At 43.4% G+C, this 24401-nt stretch overlaps 1 protein-coding gene across 18 annotated transcripts in view; it reads left to right on the top strand.

The window, feature by feature from the left end:
- The window catches only part of MAST4 (microtubule associated serine/threonine kinase family member 4), a 556979-nt gene extending 539997 nt beyond the window's left edge, over nt 1-16982 (top strand). For all 18 annotated transcript variants that reach the window (XM_079144856.1, XM_079144854.1, XM_079144853.1 and 15 more), the window contains 5 exons: nt 508-740; nt 1266-1388; nt 9080-9216; nt 10739-10920; nt 11215-16982. In XM_079144856.1, coding sequence (XP_079000982.1) covers nt 508-740; nt 1266-1388; nt 9080-9216; nt 10739-10920; nt 11215-15095 — 4556 coding nt within the window. In that variant the 3' untranslated portion in view covers nt 15096-16982. The remainder of the gene's footprint in view (nt 1-507; nt 741-1265; nt 1389-9079; nt 9217-10738; nt 10921-11214) is intronic.
- Nucleotides 16983-24401: the final 7419 nt, after the last annotated feature.

Genomic DNA, 24401 nt, shown 5'->3' with positions numbered 1-24401 from the left:
ACAATGCAGAAAGCAGCTGGTAGGTTGATCTTTGGTCTCCTGGTCATGTGTGTTTGGAAAGGACCACATTAAATTGTTGTGCATAAGATTTGGAGTCCCCAGTTTCTTTTACTGTAGTAAACACAGCTTTCTCTGCACCAGGACATACTTGAAATGCATGCATCTGTGATTTATTTCTTTAATTAAAATATATTAAATAAAAATATCATAGCCAGGAAGTAGCTGATCTTTTAATTAGTGTAGAGAACTAAGAAATCATAACTTTAAATATTAATTGAAACATCAGTTAAAAATAGAAGCAGCTTCGATGTTTCCTTGACAAGCTTCAGTTTTGAAATGCATCCATTTACCAATATAAACATTTTTGCACTATTTATTTTGCTGTTGGAAATGAGTGGGTTTCATTTTGTGGCCATTCTCCTCATGCTGACAGAGTTCCTTGGGGAGGCTGACTGCATGATGTATTTGTGCCTGGGATTGGCTTTGATGGGTGGCTCTTTGTTACAGATATGTTTGCTGTCTCTCCGCTGGGAAGTCCAATGTCTCCCCACTCCCTGTCATCTGACCCTTCTTCTTCACGAGATTCTTCTCCCAGTCGAGATTCTTCTTCAACAGCTGCTGCAAGTCCCCATCAGCCCATTGTAATACACAGTTCAGGGAAGAACTATGGTTTCACCATCCGAGCCATCCGGGTGTACGTGGGAGACAGCGACATCTATACCGTGCACCATATCGTTTGGGTAAGACCAACAGACTCACCCTTGTTAGTTTTCACTTCCAGCCAGACTGGGGAATGGGTCATTTGGCTGAAGCAGTTAGTAGCAAACTTATTTTCTGTTAACCTGGCCTTTGGGACCTGTTTCAATTTGCTTTTAATGTTCTTCTCCTTTATCTAGATGGTGGAACTGAATTTAGCAAAAATTAATATTTCTCCTATTTCTGTTCAGTTTCCAGAGTCGATTGCACATTCTTACATGCCAACTAGTAGACATAGTAAAAGATCATCCTATTTCTATCCTCCTTCCATTTTACTTTCCTGAGCTTGTTTTTAAAAATTGGATTCCCAATTCTCTTGATATTTTTTAAAGGAAACAGATTATCATATTTCAGAACAGTGAGAGAATAGGAACCATGCCTTTTCAATACCTTAGTAGGAACTTAGGATCATTTGTGAATTGCTCAAAATATTCTGCCAGAAGAAACAGCAGGTGTTAGGGTTGTCATTTGTTTGCTTACAAATATACTCTCCTCTCTTGGACTTTAAGAATGTAGAAGAAGGAAGTCCAGCATACCAGGCAGGACTAAAGGCTGGGGATCTGATCACGCACATCAATGGAGAGCCAGTGCATGGACTTGTTCACACAGAAGTTATAGAGCTCCTGCTGAAGGTAATGTCTTCTTTATGTCATGGCCATGCAGAGAAGGTGGGTAGCCCAAAGGAACTAGTACCAAGAGATCAGTTCTCCAAGGCACCATGTAGTCAGTCTTGTTATTTAGAGGATATGCAGTAGTCTGAGGTTTATGTAAAGACAAAGTATTATGCATTCCTTTACATTGTGAGAGAAAGTCTTTATATTTGTACATTCCATTTCTAATTTTATATCTCATTCTACATAGTAAGAATACTCTTTGCTTATGTACCTCACACATCATGGAATCCACTTGGGAATCACCTCTCCTACGGGTGATTTTCTTAAGGAATTTTTGGTAGGTTTGATTCTACCAAATAGTAGCAGACAATAGTACTGAACCCTGAATCCATTCTAAAGGTTTAGTCTGAGACTTGGAGTTCCTTTGAAAGAATTCTGAATGTGCCCACCTGTACTATAAATGATGAAAATAAGTGATAGGGGAAGAAGGGGTTCTAGCAATTAGTAGGTTTCCCTCCTTCCTCATACAAATATATAAGTTAGCTTAAGTGTGAATCCATTTCTCTTTGACAGGTAAGCTGCGTAGAGCCTGAGGAGTGAGATCACAGGAAATATGAATGTGAATGGAGAGAGACAGTCATACTGAAAAGAAAGCTGATTTTTCTGTGATAATAAATGCAGTCCCTACTTTTAGGATTATTTAACAAACCCACAGATTTATAGATGGTCTTTTGCTTCTCAAGCCCTATACCCAGACTCTGGAAGGGGGTGACCAGCCAGAGAGATATGAGCCTTAAAGAACCCAGAGCCTATTTAGGGAGACAGAGCAAAATATATATAACCATGAACTCATATGCCTGGTTTAAATCACATCCATTCAGACTGATTGTAAAAGGCCTGGAGATGCAGCTCAGTGGTAGAGCTCTTGCCTAGCATGCACAAGGCCCTGGGTTCCATTCCCAGTGCACCAAAAGAAGAAGGAAAAAAGATCAAAGCAGACTGACTCTGGTGCCTTCAAGGTAGACATTGGTGACATAAGAGATAAGGGATAGTCTCTGTCCTCCAGAAATGTAGGAGAAGTATGGGATGGGTGGGGAGAAGAGACATTAGTTGGGGCTTTAGAAGAAAGAGGAATATCATACTTTGGGAAAAAACATTCTGTGAGATGGGGAAGTATCCCAGGGAAGGGAAGTGACCGGGAAGTGGAACTTGAAAGAAAATGAGGGACTTGGAAGGTGCTCCCAGGAAGTAGGTGACAGCGCTTTCAAAACCAAATGCAGCTGAATGGCTTCTTCCTCACTTGTGTCATCCCTTCAGCTTGCACAGTGTATTTTTCAGAAGATTTGGTTTTGAAAACCTAGTCTCCAGAAGGAATACTGTGTCTATCCTGAGGTCTAGTGTGAGGTAGTAAGCAGATTGAAGTTACTGCCATTAATTCACAGCATTAATGAGACTATGCTCTTGGGCTCAGGGCCTATGGGGATTTGGGGCTTAATAAGTTTGTGGTTTAAAAACAAACCCTGGGGTTCTCCTTTGCTTACCATCCAAAAGTTACCATCATAGACAAAGACTCCATAGCTATTTTGTTGTGTCCTGATTCATGTCTTATTGCACATGCCATTTGGTTTGGTAGCAAAAACCTTAAGATGACCGGGGGCAGCCTACACTTCTATGTGGCTACTAAGTAGAAACAAAACACATTCTGGCTCCTGGCTGGATAAGACCTGGGTTTTAAGTTCAGTTCAGCTCCTGTCTCTGATAATGGTCTTTATTTAACTGGGATAGAACAAGAGTCTCAGTTAAGTGTACAAGAAATGGGAGGCAGAGCAAGATTGCCAACTTTGAGATGGCTTGGCTATAAAAGTCACCTGAAATCACCTCAAAATACAAAAGTCAAGAAGAAATGCGAAGATTCAAGACCCTCACTAGCTGTTTTGCCCAGAGAACTCGATTCTGTGGTCCCTGGTTCCCTATCACTGACTCACTGAGCCGCCCTATGTGAATAAGGATGGGGGAGACATGGGGTTTTCCTTCGTTTCCTACATCCAATAAATAAGCCTTTCTCGTTGGTAGAGATCACAGGGTGGGCAGACTAAGGAGCTTAGTGTCTTTAAAATGCTCTTTGGCTTTGTGTAGGTGCATGCCTTGACCCTTGGTGTTAGAGAATAAGTCTGAGTTTTGTAGGTGAGCTTCATTACTTGTTATTCATCCTAACAGAGCTTTTCCAAAGCTTGGCATCAGCGATTTGAAAAAGGTTAAAAGGATTTTAACTGGTAATATGTGTGTCTTGCCCTCTACATTCTTTATAACAATATTGTGTTATGTGCAAAGTAGCTTCTGCCACAGCATATCTTTACATCATAGTATACATCTGCTCAAAAAAGCAGAAGAAAAATTAAACTGAAATATATAAATATTGAGGAACATACATTATTTTGCTGAGACATAATTGATCACTTTCATGATTTATTTTGTGTCTCAATGTGATTCTGCATTTTAAAAGCTCTCCTCTTGCATCTCTGATATTTGAATATGTATTTCCCCTAAAGGTTTCTGGCAGGGTTTCTCAGCAGAATCAGATGGTCCTGGATATAACATTTTGCCTCCCATGATTATGGAGCTCTGTGATCCCAGTAGAGGATCCTGCTTGTGCCTCACAGGACGACTGGAGAGGAGTAACTATTGTGATAAAACAAAGAGGATACGAGGGATTGAATGATCTTCCCCGTAAACTGTGTAATCATGCCGCTTCCTTCCAAAAGGAACCAACGGTTCTTCAACAAAGAGTGTGAACTGACTCGTATCAACAGTGCCTCTCGTGCCCTGGCTGGTTTCACGTGGGTGGCAGTGCCAGTATGGTTAGTTGCCACGTCCACTGTGTTTACCCTCGCAGAGGGCCTCGCAGATTCCACAGCATCCTTAGAAAAAGATGGAATGATCACCCCTTAGTGGGGCTATAAGTATGTTCAGAAACCCACATGCAATACTTACCTTTGGGATTATGAGCACCGTAATCATTTTCTGTATGGTCTCATTTCCCCTCCTAACTTCAAAGTGGACCTGTGTGAAAGCTCTGACTTACATGTGCAGGGAACCTTGTCCAAAGGCATTCAGCATGCTGGAATCCTGGAATTGCAGACTAGTATGGTTGTCTAGTTCACTGCCCCAGGGGCAGGTTACCCCCTTCAAAGCTTTCCTGACACCTTCATTTGACTTTTAGGCAGTGATCTTTTTAAAAGAACTTCATAAAAACTTAATAAAAAAAAAAAAAAACTTCTGTAAACAGACTGAAGTCATTCTGCAGTCCTACATTTGTAGACTGAGACCATACTGACCCAGTCCTGTCCCCTGCTCACATGATCACTTGCCACGCCTGACTTCTGTAACCTAGGAACCCTTCTGTTCAGGCAGCCTGCTTTCTTAGTGTAGCATCAGTTTAACTTCCCAATGCAGAAGAGAAGCCCTGAAGCTTCACCACCACTTGGTTTCAGAAATTTCCTTCCTAGGACCTCTGGGGAGCTTCTATGTACCGAAATGGGGATCACCAAATAGCATCATTACCATTTTCATATTTGTTGGGCCCCTGATGTATGCAGAGCCTTGTGTGAAATACTGAAAGAATCACACAAAAATGAAGCAAGAGCACTTGATATCAGAAAGTTCTGTTTCATTTTTCTACAAATAAACACAAATAACTTGCAGTTATAGATGCTATAAATGTTTCCAAATTACAGATTTAAAAAGGAGAGAGAAGTTAACAAAGCAGCTAAGCCTACCTCCTAGGATGGAGCACAAGATGATTGGCAACCAAATAGAGGAGCTCAGCAGCCTGCGCTTTTAACTTCTATAGCATACTGCTCTACACATGAAGTCTCTGATTGCCAATGACTTATAGTCCAGCAATCACAGAAGAAAGCGGTGGCAATACCAGGTTATAAACAAAGTGTTAAACATAAGGAACAGAGTGCAAAACATGCACGATTCTGAAGGAAGCGAGATGGCTTTCCTTCCTCTAGGATGCACAGGGATAGTATCAGAGAATTGGGGGTTATCTGTGCAGGGCTTTGAAAGATGGGAAGAGATTCAATGTATGGAAAATGGGCCCAACCTCTGCAACATGAAGAGCTACCTGTGTAAATCTCAAAATGTGTGAGGTATGGAGCAAATCAGCAAGTTGGAACCTGGGTTCACGTGAGGATACAGTATGCAGGAAAATGGGCTGAGTGAGTGGTCAGGGCAAGGATACAGGGATGCAGAAAGAGCCCATTCCCATCTGTACTTTGCAGAGAAAGAAAGGTAAAAACAGTGGAACTCAGTGAGTTACCCAAGGCCAACTGATAAGCTAACAGAGCCAGGCTGAGAGAAGAGATTAGATAGCCTGACTTCTGTGGTTGTGTTCAGTTCAGCTAGCTTAAAATAATTATCCTCCAACTGTGCACTAATAATAAAAAGAGTTTAAAGTAAAAGTGAATTAATTGAACATTAACAGTCTGCTGGATACATTTCTGTTGTTGTTGCTGTTATCATTTCAACAAGTGCAACAGAATTTCTCTAAGAGGTTGCTCATTCATCAAGAGAAGTTAATTGAGGATAAGCCTAGGTAAGCTACTTGAAGGGAATTCAGGGAGCAGCTGCTGTAGCAGAATGAATCCACCAGGTGGCAGGCTTCACAAATAGCACCTATTTTCCGATCGTTTACCATTTTTTCCAATTATTAATGTTTCCAACCTAATATTTGCTCTCTGCATCCTATGTGTATTACCTCTTAAAGAAGTTATCATTCTTGTATGTGTGTAAGTCAAATGAACTGTCCTCTGAAAGAGCCATATTGAAACAAAGAGAAAACTGAATTTGTTTTTTTATAGGGTATAGCCCAGTGATGTGCTGACATTTTACAAGCTCTGCTCCTCACTGTTTTGTCATGAGAAATGTTCAGGATCTGTATTACATTTGTATTATACAATTTTTTTGATGTTTATATCTCCTTGATTACTTTTTTTTTTTTGGTGGAGGGGGGTGTACTGGGGATTGAACTCAGGGGCACTCAACTACTAAGCCACTAACCCTATTTTGTATTTTATTTAGAGGCAGGATCTCCCTGAGTAGCTTAGCACCTCGCTTTTGCTGAGGCTGGCTTTGAACTCCTACCTTAGCCTCCTGAGCCCCTGGGATTACAGGCGTGTGCCACAGTACTGATTTTTCTTGATGATCTGATTCTTAAAGCATGACTCATAGCCATTGTGTGCTGGTGTGCTCCCTACCACTGATGACAAGCCCAAGCCACATACCACACCAGGCACAGGAGAGGCAGAGGGATCCAGGGTGCACCCTGCCAGTCAGAGTGCAGCTGCAAGGAGAAGCATGGAGGGGTCAGGAACAGTAGAGAAGGCACAGGCTCTTCCCTTGGGCTCTGTGACCCTGGTAAAGAAGAATCTCAGGGACTCTGAATCTCTTTCCTTATCTGTACAGTGAGGATGATAGTCCCTTTCCATTCATGGGGTTTTGAACAACCCTCATGACTTGGTCATAGAAAATAAAGAAAGTATATATGAAAATGGTTTAAAAATCTGCTTTCAAAATACTCAGTGGCCTGGTTAGCTTCTTTAGATAAACGTGAGAGTCAATGGTGAATCCCATAAAAATGAGTAGAACTAGATTCAGATTCAAGTGGCTTGTGCAATAAGACGGGCAGATGATCATTATGACTCCATGTGTCCACTCCATGTAGGAAATGTGGAAAAGGATTAAAAGAACTTCAGTGAAAGGTAAATTCCAACCACATTTGTGGCCTCTTCAAAATACATACATATATATATATATATATATATATATATATATATATAAATAATTTTATCCGGGTCTCACTCAATTTGTGAAGAGATGACCTGTTCCAAAAAAAAAACTTTGAGTGGTAGACCTTACATATTCACTAACCAAAATTTCTACTTAAAGAATAAATAGAATGCCAGTCTTTATCCTTTCTGAATGGGGAGGGGACAGATTTTCTTATTGAAGTTCAAACCCTATTTCCCTAAAATGTTTTGTACAAATGTGGCATTAGGTATGAGCTTATATGTTCTTAAATGTATAAGGAACTACAAAGCCAATAATAAAGTACGGCTACTTTTCAATACTAAATTGGAGGTAGAGCATGGATAAATTATTCCCTAACAAAGCATAAATATATAAGAGAACTCCTAAGAATTGAAAGACAGAAAATAATAGCAGTAGGGAAATATTTAAATGAATTTTGCTTCACCCAAGTGGAATACATTATATAGTCAATAAAGATGATGTCCCTAAGGAATATTTAATGATGAAAGTTTTTTTTTAAACTACGTAATAAAAAATGAAAAACAGTAAAATTAAAATCTTCTATATACCTTGTGTGTCCACATGCATGTGTGTGCCTGAAAAAGAAAGGCCAGCAGTGGTCAGAAATGTAGCTCAGTGGCAGAGCACTTATCCAGCACACATGAGCCCTTCAGTTTTATCTCTAGCACCATAAAAATAAGAGAGACCATCAGGTAATATATTAAACTATTCCAGTGTAGCTAGGTGGTGGACTTCTCAGTGATTTTCTTTTTATTTCTACTTTACTCTTTTCTTCTTATAATGGCATGAAATACTTCCCAAATCAGGGCAGAAAGTAGATGTTATCATTTAAAAAGTCAGTCCCTGTGTTTTCCAATCCCCTGCTCTTACCACACTTAACTTCCCATTCTTTGGTACTACTTAGAGCTGAGCTGTTGGGTACCTTCTAGGCCAAATCCTTTTTCCTTATCCTACTGATATTTTCAAGGTTATCAGAGCCATCTCTTACTTTGAAAGGACATGTTTCTTTTCTGGTTATTACAAAATTCAAAAAGAGGTGTGACTGCCTGCTGCCCTGGACACCCTGGGCCTGGCAGCAAACTCCATGCCCAGTTCCATCCGTAGGGCCGCCCAGCAAACTCCTGTCTGCAGATTGAGTGAAAAGACACAGAAAGGGGGTTGCCAAACTTTCTGTGGGAAATTACCAAAGATACAGAAACCTACCAGGAATGACCTCTCCTAGCGTGACCTGGTTAGAAAGAGGTTTCCTACTGGCTGGCAAGTGCTTTCCAGCTCTGCAAGCTGACAGGTTTTATGACAATAGAAAGGGAACCTTTTAAAGTAATTAAAAGACTCAGTTTTGCTCCTCTATGATTTCTAGGCCAAAGAAAAAACACAAAAAGGAGAAAAATATATATATATATCAGCCAAGAGCAGACAGTCACTGGGCACATTTATACTTAATACATATGGATGAAGATAACTTATTTATAGAACCCTTTCCATGTGTCACACTCAGTGCTAAAGCCTTTACAAACTCTCATTTATGCCTCAGATGAGCCCTGTGAGATAGGCAGCATTGGTACCATTAGCAGGTACAGTGTGTATGTGACTCTGCTGAGGCCTCAGGAGGTGAGCAGCCCGCTGAGGTCAGAGAACTTGGATTTGAACTCAAACATGTGGACTCCAGAGCCCACCCTCTGAAAGACTTCATACTTTGCCTTCTACCCTATTTGAATTGCCTGGACTTCACTGATGGAAGGGTTGTTTAGAAACGGGAAGGCCCTTTATAGGAATGCTTGTATCTATTTGTCTTTGGATCTCTTATTTCTGTTCTGTTCTGATGTTGCTTCATCACAGCATTCCCCTTTAATATTACCTCATCTTTTTTATAGAGTGGAAATAAGGTGTCAATCACCACTACCCCATTTGAAAACACATCAATCAAAACAGGACCAGCCAGGAGAAACAGCTATAAGAGCCGGATGGTGAGGCGGAGCAAGAAGTCTAAGAAGAAGGAAAGTCTAGAAAGGTTAGTTAAATCATTCTTCTTTGGGAGTCTGGTATATATTAATGTTAGAGAAATTACTCCTTACTTAAATGCTTCTGTATGAGAAAGTCCTATTTCTCTATGAGAAATTCTTTGCCACAGTTCACATATATTTATACATTGAAGTTTGTATTCACAACAGCATTATTTTTCATAGGAAAAGCATTGACACATTTTCATTGCAGAAGGATTTCCATTATTCTTTGTCACTTGTGAGCACCCTGAGAAGCCCTTTGCTGTGTTTTTAATTTTTTTTTTGTAACTAAAATTCTTTGTTTTAGGCATACTGGGAGGAATAGAAAAAGGATAGTGTATTTGATCAGCAGATAGAAGGAGATTGTACAACAGCTTAATTCACATTTTCTTTTTTTAATATTTTTATTATTTGTCAATGGACCGTTGTTTTATTTACTTATATGTGGTGCTGAGGATTGAACCCAGGGCCTCACACATGCCAGGCAAGTGCTCTACCACTGAGCCACAACCCCTAATTCTCATTTTCTATAGTAGGAAATCAACCAATAATTACTACAACTAGAAAAGGCTTTTAAAAATGCCTGTATAAGCACATTACTTAGCAATATACAGACAAATGGAAGAGGAAAGAAACAGATAAAGTAGAAGGTGGTTTCTCTGGGGCATGGAGAGAGTGTGGAGGAGTTGCTGTTTTGTTTTAAGTTTGTAGAACATGACTTTGTGCCCCAAGTTCATGCGTTACTTTGATGAAAATTACATGCACAAGTTCAAGGATCCCTCTGTTCTTTCTGGTTGTGCTCTATATTTTGATTGTGCTTTAGGTTATGTATTGTTTCAAAGAGCAGCAATGTCACAACTTTCTGTGTTAAGTTCAGCAGGGTGGGATTGGCCTCTGTGAAGGTAAGAATGCCATACAGCCAGGGGCACTGATAAGCCACGGGCAGCTGCACTTTGTTGCGTTGGGACCTGCTCATCAAGTGCTAACTGCATGTTCAAATCTCTGTGTGGTATCTGCTGCTGTGGACAGGAGCCCCAGCTTGCCTGGTGTTTTCCATATGAAACACACAGACTACAGTGTTATTAGGAATATTCAGCAGCCCACACCAGAATAAGCACAGCATACAGCATACGGTCCTTCCTAGATAAAGCATCTACCTAGTGTCTCCCCACTAACAAATTCTGTATGCAAGATAACACAAAATAAATCTCTAGAAGGAAAACCATTACTCTGGATAGACATGGGGTATGTACTCAGAAGCTTTCACACAAAGAAGACCCTTCTGATAAGCCTAAGAAAGAAATGTTTTTAACATATTTGTATTTTTCCTGTTTTCTTGTCTTTTCCTAAGTGTTTGGATTTAGGAAAACCTTAAAAGACTACTCCTTTACAACTTATGAATAAACATAGAAGTAGCATCCTGCTCCTGTCGCTTACGTGACAGAGTCACTGAATGCACGCGTGTGGTGGAAAAGCAGGAATCGTTCTGAAAATAGGCTCTGATCCATGTTTTCCCGTTTTCCACTCTAGGAGAAGATCTCTTTTCAAAAAGCTAGCCAAGCAGCCTTCTCCTTTACTCCACACCAGCAGAAGCTTCTCCTGCTTGAACCGATCCCTGTCATCAGGAGAGAGCCTCCCGGGCTCACCCACTCACAGCTTGTCTCCTCGATCTCCCACACCCAGCTATCGCTCCACCCCTGACTTCCCATCCGGTAAGTCTCCTGGTCCAGACCGCAAGAGAGAGTTGAGAGGAAGTAAGTCAACATGAGGATTATGCCAGGCTGAGGAAGGAAGTGACAGACAGGACTCACAGGGAGAACAGAGGGGCTCTTCTGACGACTAAACTAAGACAAGCAGAACGGGCTAACCTGGATGTGGGCAGGGGTGTTTCATTAGTGAGATGCGAAGACATGATGCCGACTGTACCTCCAGCTGTCTGGGTGGGAAGTGTGGGGAGAAAAGGGATGATGACCCTGGATGCTTACAGCCCTATTTTCTACCCACAGGTACTAATTCCTCCCAGAGCAGCTCCCCAAGTTCTAGTGCCCCCAACTCCCCAGCAGGGTCAGGACACATCCGCCCCAGCACCCTCCATGGCCTGGCTCCCAAACTCAGTGGGCAGAGATATCGCTCTGGAAGAAGAAAGTCAGCTGGCAGCATCCCGCTCTCCCCGCTGGCCCGGACGCCCTCTCCAACTCCCCAGCCCACCTCCCCACAGCGCTCGCCATCCCCACTGTTGGGACACTCACTGGGCAATGCCAAGATCGCCCAAGCCTTTCCCAGCAAGATGCACTCCCCGCCCACAATCGTCAGACACATCGTGAGGCCCAAGAGTGCTGAGCCCCCGCGGTCACCGCTGCTCAAGCGTGTGCAGTCTGAGGAAAAGCTGTCACCTTCCTATGGCAGTGATAAGAAGCACCTGTGCTCCCGCAAGCACAGCCTGGAGGTGACCCAGGAGGAAGTGCAGAGGGAGCAGTCCCAACGGGAGGCAACGCTGCAGAGCCTGGAGGAGAACGTGTGTGATGCCCCATCCCTCAGTCGTGCCCGGCCAGTGGAGCAAGGCTGCCTGAAACGCCCTGTCTCCAGGAAGCTGGGTCGGCAGGAGTCTGTGGACGACCTGGACCGGGACAAACTGAAGTCCAAGGTGGTCGTGAAGAAACCAGATGGCCTTCCAGAAAAGCAGGAATCCCACCAGAAGCCCCACGGCCTCAGCAGCGATGTGGAAAACCATGCTCTCTTTAGGCTAGAGGAGAGAGAGAAGAAAGTCTACCCCAAGCCTTTAGAAAGGTCAGGTCATTTTGAAAACAAAACAGCAGAGGCTCAGTCTCTGGGCAGCCGGCTGAAAGATGCTCTCCACAAGCAGGCCAGTATCCGTGTCGCTGAGGGGATGGCCTCGGATGGGACAGCAGCTGCCTATGGCCCAGCACCCGGGGAGCACAATCAGGGCACAGGTGATTTCAAAAGGGTCTCTGCTCCCAGCACCCTCCAGGACAGTCTCTGTCACTCCCCTGACAGGTCCGCCTCTGGGAAGGGTGAAAACACAGAGAAGACCTCCCAGGCCAAGGAGGTCCTGCGAAGTGAGAAGTTAGACAGTAAACTGGCCAATATTGATTACCTCCGAAAGAAAATGTCACTTGAAGACAAAGAAGATGGCCACTGCTCCATGCTAAAGCCCAAGATGACATCCAGCACCCATGAATGCCTTCCAGGGAACCCAGTTTGGCCCATGAGTGGACAGCAGGAGGCTCCGCCTGGCTCTGAGAGCCGAGCATTTATCAGCAGCACCCACACAACTCAGATGAGCACTGTCTCCTTTGTTCCTCTCAAGACCTTAGCTGGCCGGGTGGATGGCGGAGCAGAGAAGCCAGGCTTGGTTGCTCCCGAGTCCCCTGTCAGGAAAAGCCCCTCTGAGTATAAGCTGGAGGGTCGGTCAGTTTCATGCCTGAAGCCAATTGAAGGTACACTGGACATTGCTCTTCTGTCGGGGCCTCATGCCTCCAAGACAGAGCAGCCATCACCAGATCCTGCACAGAGCCCCAGTCCGGGTGGTGACATGGTGCCCTCTGTGCCACTACCTCTTCCTAGCAGTAGTGGGAAGAAGAGTGAAACCCCTAGCCTGAGAGAGTCTTCCCCTGCCAGCTTAAAGATGAGTAAATCCTACCTGCTTGAGCCTCGGTTCCTACCCCCCAACCGGGGTCTCCAGAACTCACCAGCAGCTTCCCTGCCTGACCCAGAGCCAAAGCGTGACAGGAAAGTTTCCCATCCTGCTGGCAGGAGCCCAGTGACAGTCATGGAAAGTGATCCCCAGCAGAGAGAGGCTGGCCCCACTAAACATCGAGACCATGCCACTGACGCCAAGGTCATCCCTGGTCTGGGACAGACCCAGGACAGCACTCTCCCACCTGAAGGGCCTCCCTCAAAGGAGAAGCCAACCCTAAAAGAACCATCTGGAAAGGGCCCCTCCACAGGGAGGAGCGAGCGGTCTGCCTTGAGGGCTGATGTGCACAGAGACTCCTTTGTGGAACTGTATCCTCTAGAGACTGCTAAAGCCAGTGACAACTGCAAAAATCCCCCTTCTGTGGGAAGGCCCCACCCAGACTCTTACACGCAGGCCCAGACCCTGGAGAAAGTTTGGGGGCCTTGTGCAAAGACATACCACAAAGATGGCCAAGGTGAGGCAAGGTCCCTGGCCAGAGAGGAATCTTCCTTGAACTCTGCTAGAATTCCTTGTGAAAGGGAGGTAGGCAAGATAAGAAGTGGCATGGAACCCAAACCTGAAGCCCTCCCTGCCAGGTGTCCCCTGCAGCCCCTTGGAATTGAGAGTGGGAAGAGTGAAAAGCTCTCCAGTTTCTCCTCTTTGCAGAAAGAGGGTCCCAAGGAGCCTGACAGGAAAGAGCAGCCTCTACAAAGGCATTTGAGCAGTGACCCTCAGCGCCCCCTGACCACCAAAGACCTGCCCAGCCTGACCTCTCAGCAGCAGTGCAATTTCCCAAGCCACACTTCTGGCAGGGAGTCAGGGACCAAGCCAGGTGCTGCAGAACCTGCCGCAGCCCTCCAGGATCCTCCTAGGTCTGCTCTTGCTGTGCACAGTGAGAGCAGTGACCACAATCTCCGACCTGGCCCTGACCCCAGCCCTTCAAAGCCCAAGCATCCAGACAGGTCCCTCTCCTCACAGAAATCAAGTGTTGGGACTGCAAAGGGCAAAGAGCCTGTCACTCAGCCTCTCAGTGGCTCCAGCAGAGACGGGAGGAGCCATAGCAAGGGTGGATTGGAGGTGCTCACCGCCATCCCAGGCTCCCAGAGCAAAGCCAGCGAGGTGAGTGGTGGGAGAGAAAGTGCGCCCTTCAACCCGCCGCACGCTGAAGAGAGTCCTCTAGATCCCAGATTGAAACCCACCAGTGATCATGGCCTGGAGATGCAGGAGAAGCAGCTGCATTTGCCAAGGCATGGACACCCAGGGTCCAGCGAGTCAGTAGACCATAAACTTCCCATGGTCGGTGAAAAGCAAAGCCCATCTCCAAAGCACCCCAAACCATCCACTGTGAAAGACTGCCCCCCTCTGTGCAGACAGACAGACAGAAGCCCAAGTCAGCAGGCCCCTGCCACAGACAGGGGGTCGGAAGGGAAGAAATGCACAGAAGCACTTTACGTTCCAGCAGCAGAGAGCGGGAAGCTGGAGGCCAGCCTTTGCCTAGCTCATGGGGAGGCCCGGCTGAAAGGCACAGAGAAGCCAGGTGCAGCAGTGGGGAAGGGCTTCCCAGAAGCCAAGGGGAGGGGGCCCGGTCCCCAGAAGACCCTACCTGAGGCTGGCAAGCTCAGCAGCATGAAACGGTCACCCTCAGCCACGGGGCAGAGTTCTCTCCGACCAGCTGCCCTCCCAGAGAAGTCTCTCAGCTACTCCGCCAGCTTCCCAGAGGCCAGGCCAGGAGTTCGAGATGTTGCCACAACCAGCAGCGGCCCCTGTTCTTCCAAAGCCAGTGGGGCCACACTTGAGATGGCAGCTCCCAGCAACAGGGACCATAGGAAGTCCCAGTCGGGGGCAGATAGCAGAACCCACATGACAAAGAGTGACTCTTTGCCATCCTTCCGCCTCTCCACCTCTCCCCTAGAGTCACAGCACTCTGATGCGCAGGGGCTGAGCGGATTGGGCCACAGGGACAGAGCGCTCTCAGTAACCGCTGCCACTGGAGAAACCAAAGCGCGAGAGCCTGCCCCTGCCCAGCCTCCCCCACCCCGGAAACAGAACGTGGGCAGGGAGGCAGCCAAGGCACCCCAAGCCCCGAACTCTGATCGCCCCATCACCCTTTCTTCAGAGAAGGATTTTGTGGTGCGGCAGAGGCGGGGCAAAGAGAGTTTGCGTAGCAGCCCTCACAAAAAGGCCTCCTAACTGGGCAGGCCCCAGGGCAGGACTGTGGAGACCCCACCTGAATGTGTAACTGTGTCTTGACCACCTTCGAAACCAGCACTGTGTGGGAATGTCCGCCAGGCAGAGCGTGGAGCCTCGCTGAGGAGGAGGGGAAGAGAAAGAGGGAACTTCTTCCAGATGCCTTCCCAGTTGTAACCGGTAGAACTGTTACCAGATAGTGTTTGTACAAAAAGAGGAGATACCTTTACAGCTAAGGATTGTGGAGGAAAGAGGTTTCCTCTGTAAATATCTAGCAATGTGTTTGGTTTGGGATGTAGAGTCTATACCTTGCTGCTGATTGCATTGTTTACTACAGCTTTTTAAAATTAAGATCTTTGCTTTACCACGTATCATAATGTAGTAATGAAGCAGAATGGTCAAAACTGGGTGTGTGTAAAAATAGATACATCCATATTTGTGTATGTACACATCCACCCACATGTTTTGGTCTGTGGTTTGAGAAGATTCCAAGGCTCCGTTTTATAAGTAGAGTTAAAGATGAAAGAAAGCCCTAAATACAGTAGATTGTGAGTTTTTATGTGTATTTTTAACCAGTTTCTGATAGTACTGGATCTGGCTACCTGTATTTCCAGATCTAAAGCAAGAGCACTCCAATTGCTGCATTTGGAATCCTCCATTAGGAATGGTCAGGACAAATGGAGCTAGCCATTTTTATTTCTCAGTCATCCTAGTGGACATTTTAATCCTTAGGTCCCACTGTCCAAAAGGCCAGTTGTTGTTGTTGTCTGTAGGTTATATGTCTGGTCTTTGGCGGTAGAGCAAGGACTATAAACATACATCAGCTTTATTTCTGTTCTTTCTTTCTTTTCAAGCTCTTACACTCAAGCATTTGTGCTGTGAGTGACTAGTCCAAGAAGCACATGTTTTGTGGTAGTCCTGCACCAGCCCTGCTCTTGAATAAAAAAGGAAAATTACTGGCTGCACACAAATCTGCTGGTACTTAGGTCAAGTGATAAGCATCAGGCATTGGAAGAGGTTTTAAATTTGCTTTTTTGAGGAAAAGAAGGGGGGAGTTGGATTTTGGCATCATAGCATATATATTAAGGAATAATCAGGACATCAGATACATTTTAATACATAGCTGGGGCCTTATGTTGTAGATGAAGCTTGCTGTTTTTAGCAAGTTCCTGGGTTTCACATTCATTTCTGATGCATCGAGTAGCTCCATTCATTTCATAATGTGATCTCTCTATTTGTATGCAAAAAAATACTGTATTAATAAAGAGCATCATTTTTGTAACAAAAGAGACTTAGTGGAGCTATTTGGTGCTTGAATGTGACCATCCTTTTTACTTTTGCTAAGCCTTATTTAAATTTTGTATACCATGAAATATATAGAATTTGTCAAATCATTTTAGTGCTGAGGGACTTTGATTTTTTTTGTTGTTGCAGTTTTTTGGTGGCTTGTTTTGAATCGTGAGATGGCACTTGCTGACATAAGTACTAAGGCACTGAGAGACAATGCAGATAAGTATCTATAAGATGCTTGGGACACATTGCAGGATTTTTTTTTTTTTTTTTAAGATGAAAAAAAATTACTGATAAATGACTAATCTAGCCCCAAATCCCCTGGGGATGTTTTAGTATCTTTATGCTATAAAATTGTTTATGTAAGCACAGCCTCATTGTACAGCCCTATAGATTGTAAATCTTCTAGCAAGGTTATAAGCACTCCATAAACAAAGGCATAACAACCGACTTCTCGGTTGTCCTTTGTTCTAAAGTGAGTTGCAATGACAGAAGAAAGTTTGCTCCTTGCCCCTGTTTTTTTTTTTTTTTTTTTTTTCCATGTAGTTTGAGCCGTTCCCCATCACTACATTTTGAAATGTAGGGAAAAAAAATATTTTTTACAAGAACTTAAATGGATTTCAAAGTGGTCTCAAAGCTTATAATACATATGTTTGGCAGTTGTCAGAACCTGATCCTTCTACACTCAGACATCAATCCAGGTCTGTCCAGGAGGTAGTTCATGGTTTACAGACTTTGCTTTTTAACTGTCCAGTTTTCTTTAAAGCACAACTAGCTGCTCGTTTACAAAGGATATTTTTATGTATATTTTGTATAGTGTATTATCATTTTTGCCAAATATGTTTTTGCATTTTGGATGAGTAAAGAGTACTTAAGGTTGCATTCATGTCTTACCTGTTTGTTGTTGTGAAGCTTTCCAGTAAGCTGGTGGAAATTCTCCTGTGTTCTCTTTGGTCAGTCTCTATGTGATTGTAAGATGTGCTCCTCGGTAGTACTCCCAGCTGTAGACTTACCAGCTTGAAAGTTTGTTAGGATCTGTGCAATAAAGTGTTTGCAGTCTTATTTTCTCTAAGAAATTCCCCCATGGATGTCATAATTGTTGTATATTGAACAAATATTTATACTTATGCAGTTGCATAACATTGAATAAAAATTTAGCATGAAAATGACTAGTAAGTTTTTTCAAATATATACATGTACATACCATCTCCAAAGATATTACTGATTATTACTCTACTTTAGAATGTATGGGTTTTTGCACATTGCTTTTTGGTGAGTGGAATGGTTTGCCTTTTTCCTTTTGACCTGTACAATAGTCCATTTTTCAAGATTAAGTCCTTAAACTCCTTTCACTTCCTTACCTGAAGGGCTTACCAACCTCCAATCTCCAGGGAAGGGGTATCCTTTCTCCCATTGCATCCTCACATTCTCCTGAATCCTTGCTACATTGATTACTGTGCTCTCCCATGTGGTTCTTTTTCCTCCCATCTGTTTGTCCTTTCAGAAGCCATTTCCTTGACCTTTGCTTTTCTTTCTTTCCCTGCTCAGCTGACTCCCTAAAATAATAATCTGTACTGGACACTTTCCAGTCTTCCTATCACCCCTCACTCTTAATATCTGGCTTCATTCACTGGACTGAGGGCAGTAGGTCACACCCCAAACCCAAAGCCCACTTTCAGGCATCACTTAACATAGGCTATCTCCCCTTGAACACCAGTCTCCCCGACACCTCTGTCTCCTACTTCTCTTCAACCTTTACCTATTCCTTTCTGTCTTGAAAATTCTGCCCTCATCTGAGTACTTGCCTCCTTACACCCACTGCTTCCCAGGGTTCATTCTTTGCTGAACCTTTCTTTGCACTTTCCCCTTGGTCCTTCCTTTCAATTTTGGACATTTGTACATGATGCCTCATACTCAAAACACCCCAAAGTGTGCCCACTCTCTTCTCTACCCCTTCTTTCAAAGCATGCCAAGTTCCTCCTCTTCTCACATGACCAGATCCTCCATTTATACCTAAACTCTCCCTTTATATTAAAAAAGTGAATACACACACACACCCCACTAAGTTTGCAAAATGCTTTTATGCTCTATATTCCCACCACTTTTCTCCTACCAGAAACCTTAATAACTACCATAATCTCTCTCCCGTATAAGCCCAGTAGCCTCCTACCTGGTTTCCCTGCCCCTGCTTTTACTCCTTCAGGTCTGTTCATCCTTGTCAAATCCAAGGACACTATGATGCTACTCTGATTTAAATATTTTAAGCAATTTTCATATTCTTTGGGATAAAGGGTCTCCTTAAATATGCCCTTAGCCTACCTGTTAGGCCATTTGCTATAACAAAATACCCAAGGCTGAGTACTTTATAAAGAATATGAAGTTAGGAAACAAAATCCAGGATCAGGTGATCCATTCACTCAGACTCTGATGAAGGCAGATGGCATCACAATAGCAGGACCATGTGCAGAAGAACCCATGTGTTAAAGCAGGAAACTAGAGGAATTCAGGGGCCAGGATTGTTCTTTTTATAATAGCTCACTCCTGTAAGACTGAGATCCCAAGAGAACTACATTAATTTCTGTCAGAACTACATTAATTTTTGTAGTAGGCCCTACTGTAGAGACATGCTTAAGCAGCTCTAAGATGGCGGATGGCATTGGGCCAAGAGGTGGCGCATAATTAGTGTTAACGTGGTGTGATCTCTCATGACCTTTTGCCTGATTGGTTGATGTCTCTTCAGTGCTCGTGGTCAACACATGTTCCCCATTCTTTCTTGATTGGTACCACGGTGCGTGCTCCAATCGTGCTACTTAATCCTAAGCTGATTGGCTGCTTTAGTGTATATAAGACATTCTCTTCACCTCAGAGGAGAACACACCTCTAGATCACAGAATGAAGGACGCAGTAGTGGGTCGTACCACTAAGAAGCACCTCTGATAGCACGCACCTCTAGGACACAGGATGCAGGACGCACCTCTAAGAAGAAGCAGCAGAACTCTTAAGAAATAACTCCTCTGAAAGCGTAGTACCTCTAAAAGCAAGCAAGCCTCTCTTCCTCTATACACTAGCAAACAAGCAAGCAAGAAAGAAAGCAGCCCAGAAAAAGATAATAGGAAGTAGTTCATTCCCAGTCCGCCTCCGATTCCTTCCCGCGGGATTGTTGCTGCGGGCGGCAACACCCTACTTCACCATCACCAAGCTTCCAGCACATGAACCTTTGGGGAACACACACACACCATGTCCACAGCATCCTAGATAACTTTGTCTATCTATAAGTCCTGGGCTCAGGGATGTGGGGAAAGCCTCACCTCCTCTTCTACTACAAGACAAGTTCAAAGAAGAAGCGGGACAAGATTATGACAGTGATGGATGTGCCCACTGTGACATAATTTCTTGCACCAAATTTTCAACATTCACATGATGCTATTTGGGATTTATTTTTTAATGCAAGGATAGTTACATATGTGTTTGGTGGTATAGTAGTTCCCTAACAAACTGGGAGGGCTCTATCTGAAGTCAAAGTCATAGTCATTGCTTTTAGTAAATCTCTAATAGTATAAGTACAATGGGGTGCAACCTACAGAAACCACAAGTTTTTTTTTAGAATGGGTGTGGGGGTCAGGGTATAAGATTGATAAAAGGACCAAAGAATTCATGAAGCAGAGATAGGTATTCAACTAAGGAGAAATCACCTCATTAAAAATTAATTAAAAATTAAAAATTAATACTCATGTGGGGCAATCACATTGGGCACTCAATGACCAAGCACTTAAGAGAAAACAGGTTGGTTTGGTGACTTGAGATAAGGCAGCACAACTTGCAAATTTGGTTTAGAAGGCCTCAACAATCTCTTAATAGGTTGCCTGCTTGGCCACACTAGAGAATTTGAATCTGAAGATTGGACCCAGGCATCTATAATTTTTAAAAACGACTTCCTGTGTAGTCAAGGTGGATAAGCCAAAACAAGAAATTCCCCACTTATAGCCTAACATTTTTCTTATCTCATTTTCCCACCTCCTTATGAAATCACAAATAGACCTTTAAGATACTTACCAGGTAACTGTGATCCAGTTACCAAGACCCTAAAGACCTTTCCTAAAGTGTCGTCCCCAGACCATCTCCCACGGGTGTGCTAGAAATGAACAATCTTAGGTCCCATCTCAGACCCACTGATGTCTGCATTTCAACATAACAGCCAAATTGCTCATTAAAGTTGAAGAAGCTGTGTTAGGGCCATAGCTCAGTAGTAGAGTACTTGCCCAGCTTGTATGAGGTCTGACGTTGGTTTGATCCCCTGCACTACATAAATAAAATCAAACTTTGTCACTAGTATTTTACTGGAAGATAATTACTTTGGATATTTATTAAACCTACAAATTCCCAGACTCTGTCCTGGATCCACTTAAAAATCTCTAGGAAGAGGCCTGGGACACTGGGTTTGTAATGAATGGTTGGGAGGGGCAGGCAATTAATAAGGCATGGGCAACTGGTATGAGTATGTTAATTGTCTATGTTAAAGTTTGTCTGGGTTAAAGTCTGTGATAACTAGTGCTTCTTAAAGCTCCTGGCCATAGGAAACTGAAGATCAAAATCCATGGAACTACCAGAGAAAAACTTGAACATTTATTATGTACGTATATGAGCTTAGCATTAGGCAAGATGCTTTTCATCTGCCCTTGTAAGCCTCAGTGTAGTCCTCAGTATGGTGATATTCCTCTTACTGATGAGGAAACCAGCCCAAATGGGCTTTGTATTTGGCTTCACAACAACTCTCTACAGAGAGCATGGATTGGAATCCAGACTTTTGTGGTTCTAATGCTTTTGACCTTTTAAATATTTCCAACTGCCATAATTGAATTCAAAATCAGGCTCCTCTGTGAATGATCCAAGCCATCTTATTTCCTCTTTAATGCGGAAAAATAATATACTACCAAGTTAACAAATTTGGTGGAAAAACCATAAGTGAAGGAAGGCAATCAGTCTCAGTAACAGGACTTCTTTATTAGTTCTAATTAATCAACAGGCAACTTCCCATGTAGCATTCCAGTTCACAACAAAAATGCAACATGAGAAAAGATAGCTATATTAACTAAGGAAATTTGCTTCCTTCAATATAGGCCAAACATTAAGGAACTCGATGGTAGAGCAGTTCTCTAAATATAAGTTCCCTCTTCCTATGTGTTTAAACTCATTCCTCAAGACAATCATTTTGTGTTATTTCTCTCTAACCACTACTCTGGTTAATATTATATCTTATATTTAGAAAAGCTAGAGGTGACCATAGTTTTGGCAAATCTTAATTTCATCACTTCTTGCATGATGCAAACCAGTCATCCTGGCCCAGTTTCATGTTCTCTGGCAGTCCAGACACCTCAGACCCTGGACTGAAGTCATCAGCCCAGTACTCATAGGAAAACACACAGCAGCAACTCGCTGCATTTGGGGGCTCTGCGTTCTAAGAGACAAGGTCATCTCATACACTACCAGCTGACAGGCTGCCAATCCTGTTAGAAAGAAAACTACTCATATCAGTTAAGCTTAATGGAGTGTACATTACTGAAGCAAAACCACCAACTGGTAATCAAATTGCGTAGAACTTAATACACACAAGTACAAGTAAATCTGGGAAATCTGAATGAGATAAGTAGATTGTATCAATGTCAGTATCCTGGTTGTGCTATTTAAACTACAGTTTTATGAAGGTTACCAGTGGAGGAAATTGGGCAAGGGGACTTTGTTCTTACAACTGCATGTAAATCTATCATTATCTCAATAAAAATTTCAGAGTATAGCATAAGTCTTGACCTATTCTAAGGTCATAATAAATGTTGTTCATTGATTTAAAAAAAACAAAAAACAAAGACAAAACCACAATGATTCACAAATCTGACAGTAGACAGAACAGGGCAGATTATCAGACAGTATTTACAGAAAAATAGATGTGGGGGATAGAAAACCTAATTGGTTACAGCATAACCAAACTGTTAGTTACATATAACTAGCTGTTTACAGCCTAATCAGTTAATTGGCTACAGAGCCTTCAGCAACCATCCAAATCTTAGATACTGTGATGAAACTTTATATTGCTGGGCCCAGCACAAGAAACCCAATCTGAATCCATGACTTCTTATAGATCTTATTTAACAATTCCTCCCTTTTGGCCATGCTCCCACAAGTGAGAATTTGATCAAAATGTAAGCCATCAATGCACCACTCCCAGTCACCACCATCCATAGGTTAAGAAGTCCTTATGTTCAAGTGTTTGAGTCATTATCAACCCAGCCCAGAGAGCCCAGTCAGTATCCAGCAAATAGCTACACAGGCACATTTAAGATTTTGAGAGAATGCAGTGCACCAGGGACTATGAGGAGGATAATACCAAGGATTTAGACCATGTTTCTTAGCCAGGGTCTTTTTAAATCAAATCAAGTCAGATGACTAAAGAACAAGCCAGGTGACGGGTCTACCCATTTTATTCAAATATACTGTTAATTTTCTTGTGACTGAGCTTTTCCAATATCCAATGTATTCATGTATATGCAACAAAGTATTAGCAACTATGGACTTCTCTGTTTAGCTAGTAAGCAATCTTGCATCCTGTAACTGGGTGGAACTGTGTCAGGGGATAAGAACAAATGTCTTGAAGTTTAATTACTGGGCAAGTCCTGCCAAGTGCAAAACGTAGGCACAGGGAAAAATTAGGAGGGGTTCAAGCCTCATAATGGTACTGTTCTGGCATCTTAGGGAAAGCTGTCTACTGTCCATATCTTAAATTATCTGCTTCTGGAGAGGCTTTTTCCTAGTTGACTTTACTTAAAGCCTCCAACAGGTGTACCATTTCAGGAGTACCACCATAAGTGGTAAGATATAATTCAAGATGAGGCCCTGAAGCTATACTGCAGAGTGGGCAGGGAGAAGTACAGCATTCACTGCACCAATATTTTTTTCCCAAATCCATATTATCCTCTGTGTTGAGTAGGAGAGCCAATCCTTTAGCAACTGAAGATTTAAAACTTCAGGAAAGACAAGGTAGCCATTGGGCCTTCCAAGAGTCCATGTTAACCTTGGATTTACTTCCTTTAAAGTACCAGTTTTGTTTCTCCAGTGCTTGCACATAGCACTGTCCATTAAAGAGGCCACCAGAGAGAAGATGCAAGGGATGAAAAGGAGACATTACAATTGATACCACAGAAATTCAAAGGACCATTGGGAATTTTTATATGCTAAAAAAAATTGGAAAATGTAGGAGTTGTTTCAAAATAGCAGAATAGAGAAGGTTGCTTTCCTTGCAGCTCTGTGGCATGAAACCAAGAAAGCAGATAGGCAACTTCTCAGCAAGGTGGGTGAATGAAACAACAACAACAACAACAACAAAAGTGGGGGATTTCACTGGAATGTAATACTGGCATTCAAAGCAGATCAGGGACTCAGGAGGTTGGATATAATAAAGTAAGGAAGAAATCCCCAGCAGCACACCTGTTGCTGTGGTTGGGCGCACTAACCAGAGTGGTCCCTCCACAAGTAAAGTGGAGGGACAAGGGAATTAAAGAAACCTGCATTTTAGGAGAACTGAGGCATGTCTGGGTGCAGGGAGTTTAGAGATGAAAGACACTGCCTGACTAAACTAAAAGGCAAACTGCACAATATCCTTGTGTGGGAAAGAAGCCGCCATCCCCCCAGGATGCATGCAAAGAACAGAGGAAGGAAGTATTTTGCAGCCATGGCATGGGACCAGCAGCAAGGGAGCCAATTCCTGGCAAACCTGAGTTTGGCCTGAAATACACACCTGGTAAACCCACACTACACAACACAGAGTGTGCCTAATTGACCAGGAGAAAATCAAATATGAAGAGAGGTTTACACGGGACTGCTGATTGTGGAAACTCATCTGGCTCTCCCACTCCCCCCGACCTGGCTGCTTGCAGAACTGACTGGGAGAGATGTGCCTGGCTGGGAATTTGAAAGGGCAAGGGAGGGAGAGATTGAGTTTGGAGACTGAAAGTGAGACAGGAAAAGTGA

The sequence above is a fragment of the Sciurus vulgaris genome (genome assembly GCF_902686455.1).
Source record: "Sciurus vulgaris genome assembly, chromosome: 6".
Classification (NCBI taxonomy): Eukaryota; Metazoa; Chordata; class Mammalia; order Rodentia; family Sciuridae; genus Sciurus; species Sciurus vulgaris.
Note: the sequence above shows the minus strand (reverse complement) of the source record. Positions and strands in the feature narration are given on the sequence as shown.